Source organism: Mauremys reevesii, linkage group 5, assembly GCF_016161935.1.
Source record: "Mauremys reevesii isolate NIE-2019 linkage group 5, ASM1616193v1, whole genome shotgun sequence".
Taxonomy (NCBI): domain Eukaryota; kingdom Metazoa; phylum Chordata; order Testudines; family Geoemydidae; genus Mauremys; species Mauremys reevesii.
This window is the reverse complement of record NC_052627.1, coordinates 94,421,824-94,440,259: the sequence shown is the minus strand read 5'-3', so window position 1 is coordinate 94,440,259 and position 18,436 is coordinate 94,421,824. Positions and strand designations below refer to the sequence as shown.

At 39.8% G+C, this 18,436-nt stretch overlaps 1 protein-coding gene across 2 annotated transcripts in view; it reads right to left on the bottom strand.

The window, feature by feature from the left end:
- Positions 1-5,745: 5,745 nt before the first annotated feature.
- Positions 5,746-18,436, bottom strand: part of BEND4 (BEN domain containing 4) — a 34,346-nt gene continuing 21,655 nt past the window's right edge. Inside the window, exons 3-5 of one of the 2 annotated variants that reach the window (XM_039542410.1) lie at positions 14,716-14,807; positions 10,453-10,693; positions 5,746-6,732 (exon numbers count right to left, since the gene is read on the bottom strand). In XM_039542410.1, coding sequence (XP_039398344.1) covers positions 6,515-6,732; positions 10,453-10,693; positions 14,716-14,807 — 551 coding nt within the window. In that variant the 3' untranslated portion in view covers positions 5,746-6,514. The remainder of the gene's footprint in view (positions 6,733-10,452; positions 10,694-14,715; positions 14,808-18,436) is intronic. The other variant, XM_039542412.1, reaches the window with a different exon arrangement.

Here is an 18,436-nt window from a genome sequence, read left to right as displayed (position 1 = left end):
AGTAAAAAAACACACACACACACACACACACACACACACACACCCATATTAAAAGAGAATTATTAATGGTGCAAAGTCAAGCACTCACAAGTTAGGAAATGTCAAGCTTAAGGTTACCTAACTTGTGAGTCCTTGACTTTGCAACATTGATAATGTTGAGTTTTTTGGTGTGTAGAAAAAGAAAAGTGAAGACAGAAATTCCCTTATGTAGCGTTGTATTGACACCCACGTGGGTCATCAGCAGGGCTGGAACCTTTAGCTCCACTGCACAGACTCTTTCACTTGAGCCAATGGAGTAACTCACAGCAGTAGTAGGTTGTCATCCTCTATGTGGACCAGCACTAGAGGCAAATGAGACAGACTCTAGCAGTGGGCTGCACAGATATTTGTTGAAAGCAGAGGGGGAATGATGAGACTCTGGAATCGTGGATTCCATTCCAGGCTTTGGAGGGGAATGTGACCTAGTGGGAACAGACTTTTCTGCTGATTTTTCCTAAGCCTTTTCTCCCTTCTTCCCCATCACCTCCAACCTATCACTGTCCTAGTTCTGCCTCTTCCTCAACCCTGACTCATCAACCAGTCCCATGCTCCTTGTCTGCCTGGTCCCAGACTGCTGCTGTTCTCTTCCAAGTCCCAATCTCTTTATTTAGCCAATCCTAGTCTCCCCCTCTTTGCTCTTTATCTGAGTCCCAATCTCCCACCCCATACCCAGTTTCTCCTCCTCCCCGCACAAGTTTCATCTCCTTGTCCAAGTGCCCAGCCAATCCCAGTGCCCTACTCACAATTCCTCATCTGATCTCTCTCTCATTGTCCCCCTTACTGGCTCCCCGTTCTTGGCTCCCTCTCTGAGCTCCTCGTCCTATCTCAATCCTACCCTAATCCCATCTCTGGCTCCTTATTCCAGTCTCTCTGCCTAGCCAGTCCTACTTCTTCCCCTGCACCCCAGCTCCTTCTCAGTTCTTTGTCTTCCACCTCTCCCTCACTGATTCCTAGCCTAAGGGCTTGTCTACACAGCGTGGCAATGGGCGCTAGAGGGGTATGATTTCTAAAGCACACCAATGTGTTGCACACTAATTGGCTCATGTCGACCCTGCTAGCACATGCTACAAATTCCCCAGTGTGCATTGGTGTAGTGCAGTCTCCTTGTCCACCAGTTCCAGTCTGCAGTGCAAAGCTCCTCATCCAATCTGTTTCCTCCCCAGCCAAATAGCTTCCAGTCCCATTTTCTCTCCCCCGCCCCCAGTCTCACTCCTCCCAGACTCCTTGTCCCAATCTACTCTTTTCTCTCTCTCCATCCAGCTTGTCCTCCCTGTATTCAACTCACAAGGCTTCCTCCTCCACACACTGCCTGGATGCAGGGGGTCACCGAGAGCACAGGAAGGGACATGCTCCCTGTTCCAGGGGCCAGCCTCACCCCAGCCTGTAGCTATAATTCCAGAGAAAATCTTTGAGCCCCTCTTGCTCTGGTCTGGAAGGAGCATGCTCAGTCACTCAGTGGTGATAGTGCAGGTAGAATCTGTGAGCAGATGGCGTATGCCCAATCACTTTATGTGGATGGCATATGCATAGTCCAGTCACTCTTAGGAGCTCTGAGGGGATGATGTGTGTATGTGGAGTCTGGTCAGCATTAGGAAATCACAGAGGCTTGAGCATGGCAAGGGAGGGCAAAATCTGGAGATTTAGCTGCTAAACACTGAAGATGTCTCTACTGAGCATGTCTGAACTGGCTTATAACTTGGCCAAAAGCCTTATAACAGCCAAATTTGGGCAGACTTTCATGGGAACAGCAAAAAATACATCTCTGATACAAATCCCCTGCCAGATTTCAAGTGCTTGCTCCAAAGCACAGGGCTGCAAGAGCTGTTCAAAGAAAAGGTTGCCAGATTTTTTTTAACATGGGCAAAATAATGTATTTCCCCCTAATGTCATTCTCTGAAATGGCTGAACTGTATTAGCTGAAAATTTCCAAATTCAGCCTTAAGTAGGCACTTGGCATGGAAAATTTCAGCCCAAGCTGTTAAAGGTTGGCAAAGTTATAAGAAACTAAAAATGTGGTGCTACAATGGGAAGTTGTTTGGCAATCCGAATAATAAGCAGTGTTCCCAGCCTTGTCTATAACGGCGCAGGCCTGTTCCCCTTCCCATCCCCAGTTCAATAGAAATGTTTGGAGATGTGACCATTTGTTGTCATCAAGGCTGTAACTCCCTTACAGAAAGTAAATTAGGCTGTGATTTTCAAAGACACATAAGGAGTGACACACCCAACTTCCACAGAACATAAATGGAATTTGGGATCCTTCTTATGAAAAACGCAGCCTTAATCGAAGAACCAGTTTGCAGTCAGGTTCTCTCTCTACATTTTCTTCCAACATACAGCAGGGAATAAATATAAAACATTTTATGTCATGGTGAATTTTGGCTTGTACTTACCGTTGTATTGTATATTGTACTTACCTTTGTATTGTTTTCTTATTTAATTATATTTATTTGTGCTCTCCCACCCTGCTTCAAACTATAAAAACATTTAATCAAAAAGACAGCAACACAGCCCTTCATCTACTAATATATTAATATTTAGTCCAAATAGTGAATATCGTTTTGACACAATGACATGTTCAGAAAATTGAGCAATTAATTAGAGACAAACTTTTATTGTGCATTGTTATGCAACAGAACAAATGGAACTAGAAGTACATAATAATAAAACCAATATTCAAATTAGGGATAACACCTGAAATAGCAAACTCTAGTAACAAATGTTTTTTATAATTAAAAAATATTGACTTTAAAAAATTGTCTAACATTTTTAAAAGAAATGTGTGTTGCCACATAGAAAACAATTCACACATCCTATAGAAATTGTCACAAAAACTTACTAGTCTATATTACACTATGCACTTTGTTATACAGTATCTGGTATTAGGCTACCCCTAGCTTGTATTTACTCTACGCAGTACAATCATCAATAGAAAGTATTCATAGAATTAACTACACCTTAACAATAAAAATATTAGGATTAATGGGTTTTTAATCACAGTTTCTCCACAATTATTTGTCATAGAAAATAGAGCAAAGGCAGATTGGCACTAATGGGTATGCAGTACTGCTACACAGTTTCAGAGAGGGTAGATACATGAAGGACAGCGACAGTAAAGAATATATAAAACAAGGATCTATCTTCCAGAACAATTTTAGGACTATTTTCTGAGTGAGGCGACATAACTTCCTTCTGTTCCAAATTTTCCATGTACGTATAGCACTGTAAATTAATACAATACTTTTCAAAACACAGTGGTTTAACATGAATATATATTTGTGCAATGGCTTATATGCTGTTACTTCTGGTCCCTAGTATTCCCTAGAATTTATTCCTAGTTTCTTGCAGATGTGTTCTCAGTAATACACGTGGATTTACAATGCAATGAGAATATATGTCTTGGACTGGTTAGAATAAGTAGCTGTGAAAGGTTATAAATGAAGTGAGTTTGGCTATGGGGACCATAGTTCATCATAAACCCAGGACAGATTTTTGTAATCTAAAACTTTTAAAAAATAAAACAAACACATCTAAATTCTGTCCTCTGCACATCTGTGACTCCCATTTGCTTCAGTGGTAGGTGCACACATGCAGCTGAGGGCAGAATTTTGGGATATATAGGTCTGATCCTGAAAACTCATTTACATAGATAAATACTCTTTACATACATAAATCAGGCCACAAGTTTGGTTATTTTGCACAATAGGAGAGGGCAGTACTGTAAAGTTATACCAGCATTTTAGGGCAGAAGACTGACTACCCTTTACACTAAAAATAAAGCTAGGCTTACTGGCTGCTTTAACAAAATCCCTACATTATTATTTGAGAGAAGCCGGTTAATGAAGTGATATTTTTCTCTTATTCAAAGTGAAATATTTTCATTTTTAATTTCATACAATTAAACATTTGAAAGAAGCCATCACAATGTTTACAAAAATACATCATGATACATAATGTCAACAAATTTACAGTATAATGCTGACTCAGGCTGTAAATAGTCATTTACAGTATAATGCTACATGTTTTACCAAGTAGTTCTGGCAAGTGACACCACATTAAAGACATACCTGCAAGACTTGCACTGTCTGACCAACGTACTATCTTCTACTAATTTTTTTTAAAGTACAAGTTCAATAGTGAAAAGCTACAATGGAATATTTGTACTGTGGAAGGACATACATGCTGAGCTTCTTCCCAAGGGGACCTCTTGTGCCATTGATCTATAAGCAGAACCTTCTCTTGACTAGAGTAGGGGATTCTGCTTAAAAACTAATGGCACAGTCATGCCCAATGTGATTAAATTACTACTTAGTTTTTAGAAATTAAATTTATTCTAAGTCAAATGAAGATTTTAAAAACCTCTTTAAAGACATTAGAAAAAATAAAAGTAAGAGGTATTGGATGTTGATGGGCCTAAAGCCTATATTGTATTAGACTGTATCTACAAAGGTATGTACAGAAGACTGTTTCCTGAAACACCATCCAGGTATAGCCCATTAGTAGCTGCAAGGACGCATGATCTTGCTCTATAGATGCACTATGCTGCTGATGTGCTTCTTCTCACTGACCGACAGGAGGGGCATAACATACAACAGAAACCATTCACAATGGCAGACAAAGAGGAGACAGATAAGATGTGGAAATTATCGCATGGGGAATTAGTATTTGAGAGGGTGCCTCAGTACTTCACCCTTGGTCCAGCAGGAGTTATATAGGAGCACCTTGGTTCAGAGGGACCCCTGGTGGTTGTTATGGAGAGTGTTGTGTCTAGCTTTCCCCATCCAGTAGTCACCCGTATGGTGGGGAGAAGTGGAGAGATTAGTTGGTAGATCCTCTGTAGGCCCACATCCCTTGGTGAGGGATGGGGTGGAAAATACTTAGGAAAACAGGCAAAGATGAGGTAGAGATAAAGGCGATCAAAGATGGAGAAGATTCACCTTCCTAGAAAGAGTTCAATATGTTTGTCAAACAGGAAGTGCTGTCTCAGGAAAAAGCTGATTCAAGAATCCAAGAGTGATGGGGAAGGCCTGACTCATCTAAAGCAAGAGGACTGAAAAAATGCTGAAAATGAGAGGGGAGGGTGTTGTTTCTTTGGCGTTAAATGTTTCTAGAGTGCATCAGTTTTTCAAAACTTTTCTACAGTGACACTGTACCCTAATCCTGATATTGAAAATCTCCAGTAAATCGAGTTTGTTTTTTTTAACCTTGGTATCTGCTTCCAATATTGTATTCCATTGTGAATCAGCTTCATTTCTAGCACAAATATCTGTTTACAACTCTCAATCAGTCCTGGAGCCCATGCTTAAGTACCCAATAGCCAAAAGGATAAATTGGACTTTTATTATAGAATCCCTCCCTCCATGCACCATTGAGTATCTGAGTATTAAGACCAGCTCATTCCTTGAAACAGATCAGGCAATGAGCACGAAACACAAACAATAGCACAAACAAATGTAAATGTAATCCTTTAAAGCCATAAAATATTGCTGCAAAATAAACTGTCTCCTGAAATGGAAATTCATGGTATAGCAATCTCATTTTTAGGAAAACTGCAGTGATTAGCTCAATACTTTAGATAAACATAGTACACCTCTACCCCGAGATAACACTGTCCTTGAGAGCCAAAAAAATCTTACCATGTTATAGATGAAACTGCATTATATCAACTTGCTTTGATCTGCTGGAGAGCGCAGGCTCCCCTCACCCCCTCCTGAGCGCTGCTTTACCGCGTTATATTAGAATTCATGTTATATCAGGGTAGAGGTGTATCTATCAATTATATAGAGAAATTTTTAATGGTTTAGAAATACCGGTTACTGTTTTGATACCTCTTAACTGAAGGATTCTGTTGCCAAGGAGCACTGCCATTTTAGCAGGGAAGTTTAATTTCCTGGTATTGCTGGACAAAGGAAGTATTGTTCAGGACTTGAGTACATAACATGAGATGGAATATTCCACATTTTAAGGTAACTTTTACAATTTTTCTACACTACTTTCTAGTAAAAAATAGAAGACTACTTCCTTTGTCACAAGCCTCTTGGTTTGATTCCAAACCCCATACTCAGGCAAAACGAATAGTAGTCAGGAATTTTGGTAGGGTTCAGTTCTGCCCAGGAACTCAGAACTGGGCCCAGTATCAGCCAGCAGACAAGACAGTGAATTTTTGTTTCTTTAATCATTTGATACCTTTTTTAAAAATTAACTTTTCTTTAGAACTAGATGAATGAAATTGCAGTTTTCCTTTGAAGATTCTGTGAAAGGCTTGCAATTTATAGGTACCAAGGAATCCCATAGGCAGGCCTTGAAATGAATCACTCTCTGTTACCTGGAGCCCTAGGACAGGATGGAAAAGCTGGAATGTTTGCAGTATGAGTTCAAACATGCTTTGGATTCTTAAATGACTTCAAGGAAAGTATTTCTAGTAAAGTATCTTCTAATTAACTGGTTGCTATTGTAGTATGGATTTCCTCCATTGACATCAATCTCCAGAGCCATCTTGGATACCCCTATTGAAGAGTTCTTCTTGTGAACCTTGATGGTCTATCCCTTCATAATACGAGTTACCATTATGAAGGAAAGTCCCCACTGCACGTCCTTGACGAGCATGTCCTACTGCATCACTGAAAACCTTGTTTATCTGTTCTTCAGATGGCATCCACCAATCAGGGTTGGAAGTACAATGCATCCTAATGAACTCTGTGGAAAACAGACAGTGATAAGAAACAGCTTATCTTTGTAGCATACATTGTTATTGCCCAACTAGCAAGCGCTTATAGCAAGTAATAAATAGAGCGTTATTGTGACTACTTAAACACGACTAAAACCTTATGGGAAATGCCATGATAATGCTAATTGAACCTATTTTATTTCTAGGCACACTTATTTCACTATATGAAATAGTGTGTGTATATGTGTGTGTGTGTGTAGTTACAGAGAAATTTCTCCTTGCTGAAATAAAACAATCAATTTCAGAGATTTTTATGATATTGAACGTGCAATGCATGTATAGTTTGGTATGAAATAGGAAATGCATTTTATTTGAAACCTGTAATCCTTACACACTTTAATTTTATTGTGCTTGTATTCATGGGTCTTTATGGTCTTCCTCTGCTGCCTAGTTTAATATCTGCAGATTTCAGCAGTTTATAACCATGTTTCAAATAGTATTTCAGATTGGCACCTTTTTTCCTTTTTGGGCTGTCTTCACTTTAAGTTCTAAACTTTTGTGTGTTTCTGGATATGATGTCGGTGTTCTAGAGACTATATTGGCCATTGAAATAGCTAAATGAGACAGCAGGGACTAACTTGCCCTTTCACAGCCTAGCACTGGGTTTATCCCTGCATGAGAAACCAAGTAAGCTCAAGTTGTGCCATGTTTAAGCTGGCTATTTAAATGGGTAATGCTTATGTCAAATGGCTATGTTTGTGTCACATTCTTATTGTCAAAACTACTATTCTTCCACTTTTTTGTATATGTGAAGTATTTGATCATTAGAATTACAGAAGTAGTTTTGACAGGTTTTTAACTCTTAATGCTAGTCAGACCTCAAAACCAGAGGCACACAGACTTTAAAATGACAAAATATAATTTTAAAAGTGGCAGCACTTCTCTTTATTTATTGGCTGCACTACGTCTTAGTCAGCAGTAGACTTTTATTTATTCTCCACAATTATTTTTTCGCCTATGCAGCAGGGTATTTCTCATTTTACTTTCTAACAGTGACAAGCTATTGATACAACAGGTGGTATAAGTTAAGTTCATTACTGTCACAACATCCTGAGACCAGGGAATGCTGTTATCCTGAGTTGCAAGCTGATCTTTTGGAAAATTGGGACGTATGATTTTTGTATAGCTACTCCAGCAATGTGCCTTCAAAAGTGGAATCTATTTATGTTTTAAATTCCTCTTCCTGTAAATCTGTGCAAGCAATACTGTCCCTGCGGTCTAGTTATGCTTGCATGAGGTTTCATAAACTGGGATGTTGCTCAAGATAATGGTTACTTGTGTAGAAACAGTGCTACAGTTTAGGCCTGCTGGGCTTTTTTAAAACTTAAAGATGGTTCCAGAGATCTTTCAATAGAAGAAATAAATCTTTAAAACGTTTATAGATGTTAATGTAAGCTTTCAGTAGTTGCCACTTTCAATAGGGACAACCTTTTTAAGGAAAAATGTTATTTTTCCCCCACTCTTGCTCTCCAAAATGTTCATCTAATCTATTTCACTAGGGCTAGAAGCAGATCTGTCCATTTGCTTCCTCCAAAACCCTTATTAATCTCTTTCAAGAAGCAGCATCTTCATAGTCTCTTCTGCAGAAGTCCAATCTAGGGCGTGCCGTGTAATTTCAGAAGGCTACACTCCCCAATGATACAGAATTATGGGCTCAGACTGACTGAAAATATATCTTTTTTCTTTTGGTGAGTGGAGAACAATGACAAACAAGTAATAGTTATAGAATACTACCACTTTTGTTTAGGAATAATCATTTCTTTACCCCCCACCAAAAGGAAACCCTTTAATTCCTCAAGCACTCTTCCTAGCTCTCACAGGTACACCCTTGTGTTTTCAGTAAGGCAGGTTAGAAATGGCTCTCTGAAATCAGTCTCTCTGGCTGCAGACAGATAAGTAGTTCTCACTTCTTGCCATGAACCCTGGGGCCAGTCCAACATTATGCAATGCCATGGATCACATGGATCACTCATACTACCTTGCTTTTAAATGGGTAGGGCTAGAGAGGCTCATTTGGATCCTTGGCACTGCAGAATGTTGCACTGCCCGTACACTGCCTGGCCAACCCAAGGTATACTAATTTATAAATATCTACCGAGCAGTTTAACATGCACAATGGACTCCAGACATTTTGACCTCCTGTGCAAGATTCTTAATTATTTATGGAAATGCCATTTTTTCCACAGAGCACTACAGGGTACACACATCGATAGTACATGTCTAGTGGCTCAAAAATGATAAAAGTTCCGGAGGGTGAAGTCTTGCCCATTGGCTGCCTTGGGATTGGAGGGAGTGCAGTGACAGAAGGGGTGGCCGATAGGTATATGTGAGATGCCTGTTCAAGCAAATAGGTATAACTGAAGGTGGCACCACCAATGCCCCATTGTCTCTCTGTCCCTGCTCAAAATCTGTCTTGACAACTGAGGAAGGCTATAGTGGTGGTAGGGTTGGTATTACATTTCTGCTCCTGTATAAATTACCGATTGAAATTTAAGAAATCTTAGTAAAGCCTGATGCACTTCTGTTCAACTTTTAAGTCCTTAGCTTCCAGGGAACTTGACACCCTGAGTCCAGCTCCAGACCTCTCTACAGCATGCTGCATACACTGAAATGCATTTGCCCCACTTCTTTTAAGCTCTGATAATTCATTTTATGTTGCTTTAACATCTGGTGAATCTTTTGTGTAGCAGAAAACACCATGCCTCTGTCTGAGCTTATGTAAAAATAATGCTTTAAATGTATTATGTGATTACGTAAGTATATCACAATTAAAAGTCTGCTCTGCCAGGCCTTGTTAGTTACTTCTAATCTAACTGGATAGAAGTTCAGTCTCAAATGCAACCATTCTGCTGCTGGTGTTTTCCCTGTATTTTCCTTTTCATTGCTTACTAATAACTTCATAGATTTTATGTTATCAATTGCTTCTGAATGACTTTTTGCACATGTAGTGCTATGAAAATTAGGTTAATTTAAAAGAATGAAATAGATATTATATTTATGAAGTGGACACTAAGACTAATGCCAAGGGCTTTTTTTAAACCAAGCTAGTTAAAATGTTTTATGTGGACCACTATAAATGCTGACAACAAGCCTTAATAAAATATCAAAAAAACAAAATAGGAATTGCCATAGCAGATCAGAGCAGTGGTCCAACTTGTTAGCAAGAAACCCCATAGTGAACAATGATGAAATAACCTGCCTCTGAGTTAATGTTGGCTTACATCCTCAAGAATGAGGTTTATATCCCTTATAAAATGTATAGATATATATTGTATAAAAATTCTATCTAATTTACATGTGGATGATCTCTTTATCCATATAAAATGTCCAGTCCTGCTACTAAGCTCTTGGCTTAAATGTTATACTGAGGCATTGAGTTTCATGGTTAATTATGTATTGTGAACGTCCCTCTGCTCTTCTATTATAAGAGGATAAATAGGATTATTTGATTTACCTTCTCTACACCTTATCATGTAGCCTCTTATTTGACCCCTCTCTAAATTAAACAACCCCAGTCTCTTCAATTTCCCCTCTCCTGGAAGTTTTTCCATGTCTCTAACCACTTTTGTCATCTGTCTCGAAAACACTCTCTATTTCTGCTGCAGTAAGCTGAAAGCTTATATTGAGCCAGAGCCAATGTGGTGAAATGAGATCACATATGGTGGACACTGAGCGAAAAGATGCAGTACCTCTGAGACATGTTACTTTTACTGGATCCAGAGGACGTCTTTCAGGACCTGTCTCTCCTGACTGCACTGACCTTTTCCTTTTTCCAAGGCCGCATGAGTACTTAAGCTCATCAGTTGTGAAAACAAATCTGATGAGATATCGAAGTAGCCGCCTTCCATCTTTCTTTGAAGAATTTACAGCCTCATCCCACTGTTTACTAGTGATGTAGACAGGATAGTTGTTCAGCAACTGCTTGCTTCCCTGGAAAAGTTAAATATTTCTATTATTTATTTTACAAGGCAAATAAGTAAAGACTATGTCAGTTGCAAAGAAAAATGTTTTTAACTAGCTCAGATGCTGACAATGAGATACCTACAGAAGTGAACAATTGCTCATACTGAGAATGGAGACTTTTAAAATTACATTTGCATTTTCTATAACAAAACCCAGTGAGGTATGATAAATGCTTTTTGAGAGAGTGCTATTTATATCTTGAACTTTAAAAGGTAAGCTAAAAAGTGTGAAGATCCACCGATTGGGGATATATTTAAATATAACCTTTCCTTGTTAATCTATTAAAATGTGCAAAAAAAGTCTTTGAAGAGTGTGATCAAACAGGTCTCTTTATGGCAGTCGACAGTTCACTACATCAGAAGTGACTTTTTACAGTCTATTTTTATAATAAATGTATTACTTTTTGTTGAACACACCTAAAACCTGACAGCAGTTGTGTTACTGTGAAAAATATAAAGAAAATAAATAAACCTGAACTGTAAAAAAACTAAAAGCTTCATTACTATTAATGAATGCCACATTAACTGAAATTATAGCTTTAGACAAATGCCACTATGTCAACAGGAAAAAAATCTTACTTTTAGCCTTCATAATTTATGTGTGCTTTAACATTCCAATTCTAAATAGATGCAGAGGGACTAATTATGGGAATTTCTGTAATCCATACAATATTTATAAGCCAACTTTGGTCAATTGCACCTAAACAAATTTACTTTAGTTCTTGTTGCCTGTAAAATTCTACAGCATGGGACAAATTAATTAACCCAAATCTCAGTTTTAATTTACTTGTTCAAAAGTAATTAAGGTATTTAAAGAACAATTTCCTAGAGACTCATTCACTTTTACCGCTACATACATTTATTGCAACTTATAAATCTAGCACTGTTTCACCAAATTAGGCCTGCTTCATAAAAGCATTGTTACAGTAAACACTTTCAATGGGAGTTCATTAAGAAAATGTGTTCACTGAAATACTACTCTCTTTTGAATTAGTGGAATCTGGGGCACTCTACTGCAGGTGTCACTTGTGGCCCCCTCTCCTAATGCAACACTATTTGTTTACAAACAGCTAGTGCACAATGTGAAGTTAAGAAAAAATAGTATAAAATTCCCTCCCCTCTTCCTAGCATTACCCACATATTTATAAGGCCTACTGGAAGATGGTTTGGTGGGTTGTGCCTCAGATACCCATTACTTTTTATTTTTTATAAGTTTGGTAAATCTGTGAAAACTCAGCAAAAGCTCAGAGTGGTCCTGGTGTATGGCTCATCTGCACAAATCATAGCTCGGGGTGAGTGTGTAAAGGTAGTTGAAAACCAACCTTGCATTTTATTAATCCTATTGCTACATGTTATGGGGTGGACTGGGCCCAGATGCCCCCTGCTGGAGGCCTCAGGGTCCTACCACATCCCATTCCAGAAAGGAACTGTAGAGAAGTCCTCCAGTCTGCCTAGAGTGACTATGGGGGAAGCAGCCAATCAGAGAGGCTGCAGGGAAGCAGCCAATCAGGGCCCAGCAGGCTAGTATAAAAAGAGCTGTGGGGCCAGAGTAAGTTTAGTTGCTACCTAGAGCTGAAAGAGTGTGGATGGTATTCCTAGCCGGCTGAAGAAACTACAGGACCTCTGATAGAGCAGTTGCTGGGAGTGACTATGAGAGCAAGAAGGAACTCTTGAGTGGCTGCTGGGACTGAGTACAAGACTTCAGCCCTATGGGGTTTGTTTTTGTTTTCACAGACAGACTGTGTGTGACTCCGCTAAAGGGCTGAGTTACTTTAGACCTACCACAATCAGAGAGAAAAAGAGTGCAGGCACATGCACTCAGCCAGGGGCTGCTCTCGGGAGGTGGGTGCCACCCTGTTACACTACCTCTGGTCAGGGCCCTCTGCATCATGTTGCAGCATCCTGTATTAACTTATGCCATCTGCAAATTGCTCCGAGGCGCTGATATCATAGTCAAGGAGCACTGTGGTGCAAGGGCATCCTGGCCACAACCTCTCTTCCCAAGCCTCACTCCCTTTCCTCTGCTATGTTGGCAGTAGGGAGGGGGAATGGTCTAAGATTCCGTGTGCTAACTCTGTGTAACTAGAGGATCACCCTTATGCTGAGATGATCCTTCCTGGGCCAGTTTCACCACTGAATGGCCACAGGAGTATCTGACCCACAGTTTTTATCAGTAACTTGCTCATAATCCTTCATGTATAAAGCAAGTTATCCTCCATTTCTAGGCTATTGGAATTTACTTGTTAAACTATTAGGTGTATATAAAAAAAAATTCTGATGAACTGGGAAGAAAATAAACATTAGGTGTTTATACTAGCAAAACATACAAACTCCAAGTATGACCTCTGAACCAGAGCAGTGCCAATGGGGACTGTGGTCTTGTCATCTCTCTCAAGCTAAGCAAGATCTGGCCTGGTTAGTAATTGGATGTGGTCCCACTACATTCATTGTGGATGAAACGCTTTGCTGAATTGGGGCCTCATTAGGTAGAAAATTGCCCTAAAAAATTAGCGTGGAGTGGAAAGCATTGTGCTGACAGAAGTGCAGACTTTTCAATGCAATGTAAAAAGGCCCTGACTGCATGTGGTCATCTAAGACCTCATGACACTATACTTGAGAAACTGTGTTAAACTTGACTTAATTCCAGCTATATCCCCTCCCTCCTGAAACTACAGTGTGTTAGGGTATTTTTCTTCAGTGCCTAAAGAAATATAGTATAACAAACATATACTGGAGGAAAGATTCAGAGTACAAATGAGTTCATGCTTATGCCTATACATGAGTAAACATGAATAAAAGATTAAACTCTTCATATTTTTTTTTAATTCAATCAAAAATCCTCTCCCATCATAACAAGTTATCCCCAATGGATAGTTACAGAACAACTAGTTTTTAGAGTGGCTTCAAAACTCTGGTTACGCAAAAAAAGGGAGAGAGAAAGGAAAATGAGAGCTTGGAATTCTTACTGTGAACGATCTCTGATAAATGCAGGTCTCAATAAAATCAAACCACTTGGAATAAAATAAGGTGAGAAGCAAAATGACACACACTCTTGGGGGCAGATCCTCAGATAGTGAAAACTGCTATAGCTTCACTTAAGTCAGTTTGGACCAGCTGAGCATCCACTCTTTGCACTGTATCTTCCATGTATATGGGAGAAAGCAAAGTCTGAACGGCAGAAGCTCAGAATAACTACACATCTTCCCTCTAAGTTGCATGTGTGGTGGACTGTTGGTGGAGGTGTTTGAAAATATTTACAGGAAGAGAGAGCTGTCAACTTCAGATCTGGGCATTCTAAAAAGGATTACACACCAAAAGCCATCTTCCCCAGATGTGTTCTTTCTACGTCTGGGTTAAAGCATTTTGGAGGGGGCAATATTAGGGAAAATTGCTCTAGAGCTGATACACAAGCCATATTTATTCTTTGGATAAAGTGGAGGTTTTTGTCTCCAGAGCTTTCAATACAGTATGTTTCAGCAACAAAAAAACTTTCTCCCTCCACCCCCAACTCAGTGACAAGCATTTATAATGTCCATCCTTTTGTTTTGAATCTATCAGAAACGTTAGACACTCTAGAGAACATGTAATGTGGGATTGTTTGAGATATGAAGGAAGTCTTATAACCACATTTCAATTTCAACCATCTTAAGTCTGACTTTAATGGAGATGCCTCTGCCTGAGGAAAGATCAGAGAAAAACAGTCCATTATGTTAAAAGTATAGTGTGTATGGGAGGAAGGGAACATGGCTGGATGGAGCAATTTTTGATTAAATTAGTAGTGGCACTATTCCATTATTCTTAGTGTTATGTAAATCCAATAACTTGTTGCATGTTGGAAATGAGTTTAATGCTAGATTTTTATATATATTTTTACTAGTAAATATAGTCTTCAGTACCTACTGATTTATTGACCTATACATTTCTTTTGAATGAAATTTCAAATGTAAGTATATATATATATATATATAGCTCATGTTCATCATATACTACCTCTGTTGGATGGTCTGTTGGCTGAGGTATCATAAGTTGGTTGTGATGCTGAAGTACAGTCTTCAAATAATCTAAAACAGTCTGGCAGGGCACTGCATGAAACAAATTGGAATTACTATAAATTAGTTGTCTAGCACAAAATAACACATTAAGCTTAAGTCAAGCAGTGGTTTCTGATATCTGTTGTGAATGCCTATAAGATTTATTTACAATTGGAAATGCCCATCCTTTTGGTTTGTGCAGTCATTTAATTCAACAAATATACAACAGCTGATGTGTGTGTGTGTGTGTGTGTTGAGGTATCTGAGGATTCTTCTATTTTCTGCCCACTACTTTTCAAAGGTTTTCCATTTAAATAATATAATGCTTACAAGTCTGAATTAAGTCAGCAGCAATGACAATGAAAAAAAATCTCTGCACCCTGTAAACAGCTCAAACCACATAAGGGAGAAAACATTTCTTGGACTTAAATCATACATTCAGTATTAACATGTAAACATGCTGGAATGTGTCTGAAACTGCAAACTGATTACAGTATGCACATTTAATAATACATAAACATTGGTTTATTTTCTTTCCTAAATTTGTCACAAAACCAGGCATTATGGAAACAGTCTGATCGCTCTTTCCTCCCTTCCCTCCCCCACCAAACACTCTCATTCATTTCAGTTGTGGTATCACCATCCTATTCTCTTCTTGTGAGGTGATGGGTTAATTAGGTCTGATTCAATTATGGGTCTCTCTTAAGCAGATTCTGCCACATCCCTGATTAACTCTGAAGTATTTTTGAGATACAATGCTTTATTCCTGAGCCTGAATCATTGTAGGAGAATTAAACTAATAGCATTATGCTTGACTTTTGTAACACTAAATAAATACATACCATTTTGTATGTATCAGTTTTGTAGGGGTTGTTCTTATAACAGTGGTAAAATACTTAAAGGTCTTAATAGCTTTGGCTAACGGTCCAGGGCAAGATTTTCAGAAGTTACTAGTGATTTTGTATGGCTCTATTTTTGGTTGTCCAACCTGAGAAACCTAAAAATGTGCTCAGCACTTTCTTAAAATCAGGTCCTTTCAAGTTGTCGCAAATGAGACACTCCAGAACTGAAGCTCTGATGTCATTGTTCATTCCTGAAAATCTTGGTGCCAGTTTGTTGTCTCTGCGGGCTTTGACCTTCTGAAGCCCCTTGTAAACTTACTCAAGCTTCAATTTGTCTTACTTTCCCCATATTTTCTTACAAAGTTATGTGAGATAGTGGCAACTTAGAAAGCTAGCTTTCTATCACCTCAATTTCTCTGGTGACTTCACTACTCGCTGTTAGCACACCAGTGTAGTACCTCAGAAGGGAGTGTGGTGACTACAGAGCAATATTGTTGAAATAACTGAACAAGAGGAGGTGGATGATTATTTATGAGGAAATTTCTACTTGTCCATTCTTGCTAGTTACCAAGATGTTTGTAAGAAATTAAAGTAACTACATGACACTTAGTTGACATGCAAATAATTTTATGAAATTCCTTCAACTTTGGTAATATGCTGAATGCCCCCACTGTAGCTAGGCTCCAAAGGGCTGTTGAGAATATTAATTTTATCAAATGTGCTGAATGACCTTCTCAGCCTAGCTACTGGAATGTAATGTATTGATGAAGCTGAGAAAAAATTGTTACAAAAATGTGTAGTTCATTTTTAAATGCACTCTAAATATTCTACTCATCACCTCAGAACTGAACAAAGAAGTCTGATGGTAACTTGAGAGAATTATGAGGCACTGGATATCTGGAGGAGAAAGTGGTAGAGAAGGTTTATTTTTGTGTATGGGAAGGTTATTTGGGAGGGAAGGGAAAACGATCTAGCGTGACTATTTTTTTAAAAGGTGGTTGGGATGCTTTGAGGGATGAGGTCATGTTTCTGGGGATCTCTCCTTACATCACTTGTCAATTCCAAACACAACCTGCTTTGCAAGGGGAAAGGGAGGTTGCTGAACCTCCCTATCTGATTGAGACGAAGCACTGACTCTAGGGGAATTGGAGATGTGTGAGTTGGAGACATTGTTTGGGTATGGGTTTGATGGGCACTGTAAGGGAAGCCCTTTCTATGGGATTTTATTTTTATTTTTACTTAGGTGAGGCTTCCAAGTTTAATGTGGGGATCTTTTGGGACTGATTTGTTTGTATTGTTAGAAGAGGTCTGGTGTTTCTTTTAGGGAAGGAGGGCGGAAGAGAGATGGTGATTTATGGAGCATTTGCACTCTGCTCGTGGAGTTCCTACACCCCTTTAATAGCTGATCAGGTGGTTGACATGGCTATGCATTGCTGCCATAGGTTGGGTAAGGAAAAAGGGAGGACTCATGTTCTCCAATCCCTGTGGGATGGGCCTGAGAACCTCAGACAGGAGGAATCCTTTTTTAGACCAGTGTTTCTCAAATGTGGCCACCGTGGGGCCACCAGGGGCTTTTCTTGTGGCCCCAGCCTCCTGGACTGTGATTGAGGGGGGTAAAGTAGCGGCACCTCCCCCTCCCTGTTGCTCCTGGATGCACCACTTTGGTGTTGGTTGCCGGGGCCACCAGCAGGGGTTGGGCCCTGCCCCCCTCTGGAGACACCAGGGGCACAACACTGGAGAAGCAGGCAATCTGTGATTTCCCCATCTTCCCAGGGGTGGTGGGGCTCAGGCTTTGGACTTCAACCCTGGGGTGGCAGGGTGGCAGGCTCTGGCCGTGGGGGCCGCAGACTCCATCCCCAGGCCCCATCCCCTGGCCATGAGGCTTCAGGCTCCAGCCCCCTGCTGCTTCCCTGCCTCCCCAAACCCCCTATCCGGGGCTTAATTTGTCCCTAGGCTTGCCAGGGCTGAATAAGTCTGCTGTGACAAGTGATATTTGTCTGTTTCTTAATATCACTTGTCACAACAGACTCACACCCATCCAAATCATTGTAATTTATTTATTGCTAGCTAGTATGTATTTACTTGTTTTCCCTAAAGCTAATTAAGTATTTTAGGAACAAGTGAGAGCAGCCCCCGCACTCTGAGGCCACCAAACATGTGTCCTGAGAACCCCTATTTTAGACAATGGCAGAGTGGATTACATTTATCTATCCCACTGGCCTTGTTTGGGGTCTCATCTTAGAAGGGCAGGCTTCGGTTGATGGGGACTTACTCCTTCAGCTCTTGTTGTTCCATGCAAGCTTAGTGGCTAATAAAGCCAGCATCATCCATGATGTAATCCTGTATAAGGAAATCCTGGCCGGACAACGTAGCAAGGCCTGGATGGTTTAAAAAAAGTGCTCTCCAGATGGACATTTTGGTTTAGCATGAGTTGAGTGGATAAGGGAGATGCTGTATCTGTGCTACTTCCATCTGACTGCAAGCAGAAGATGTGCCTCACTCTGAAGATATTTATTTTGTATCTGTTCATTTCATGAGATTCTCAGGACAGGGTTAAATTGGGAACAGCTGTGCAGAGCTGCCCTGCTGAGTTCCCAGACAAGATTAATAAATTATCTAGACTGATGCTGAAATCACTGAGAATAACTGTCCTGGGCAACTTTAATATCCATGAAGATGACTCTCTGGCACTCGGATGCTATGGTGAGGGGGTCAGTGTAAATATCTAGATAGAACTCTTCACCATTTACTGGAAATTTCATGTGACTTGTCCATTGGGCCCATGATTCTCACAGAAGGTGAAAGCAAGCAGGAAGAGGTCAGTTACTGCTGATTACT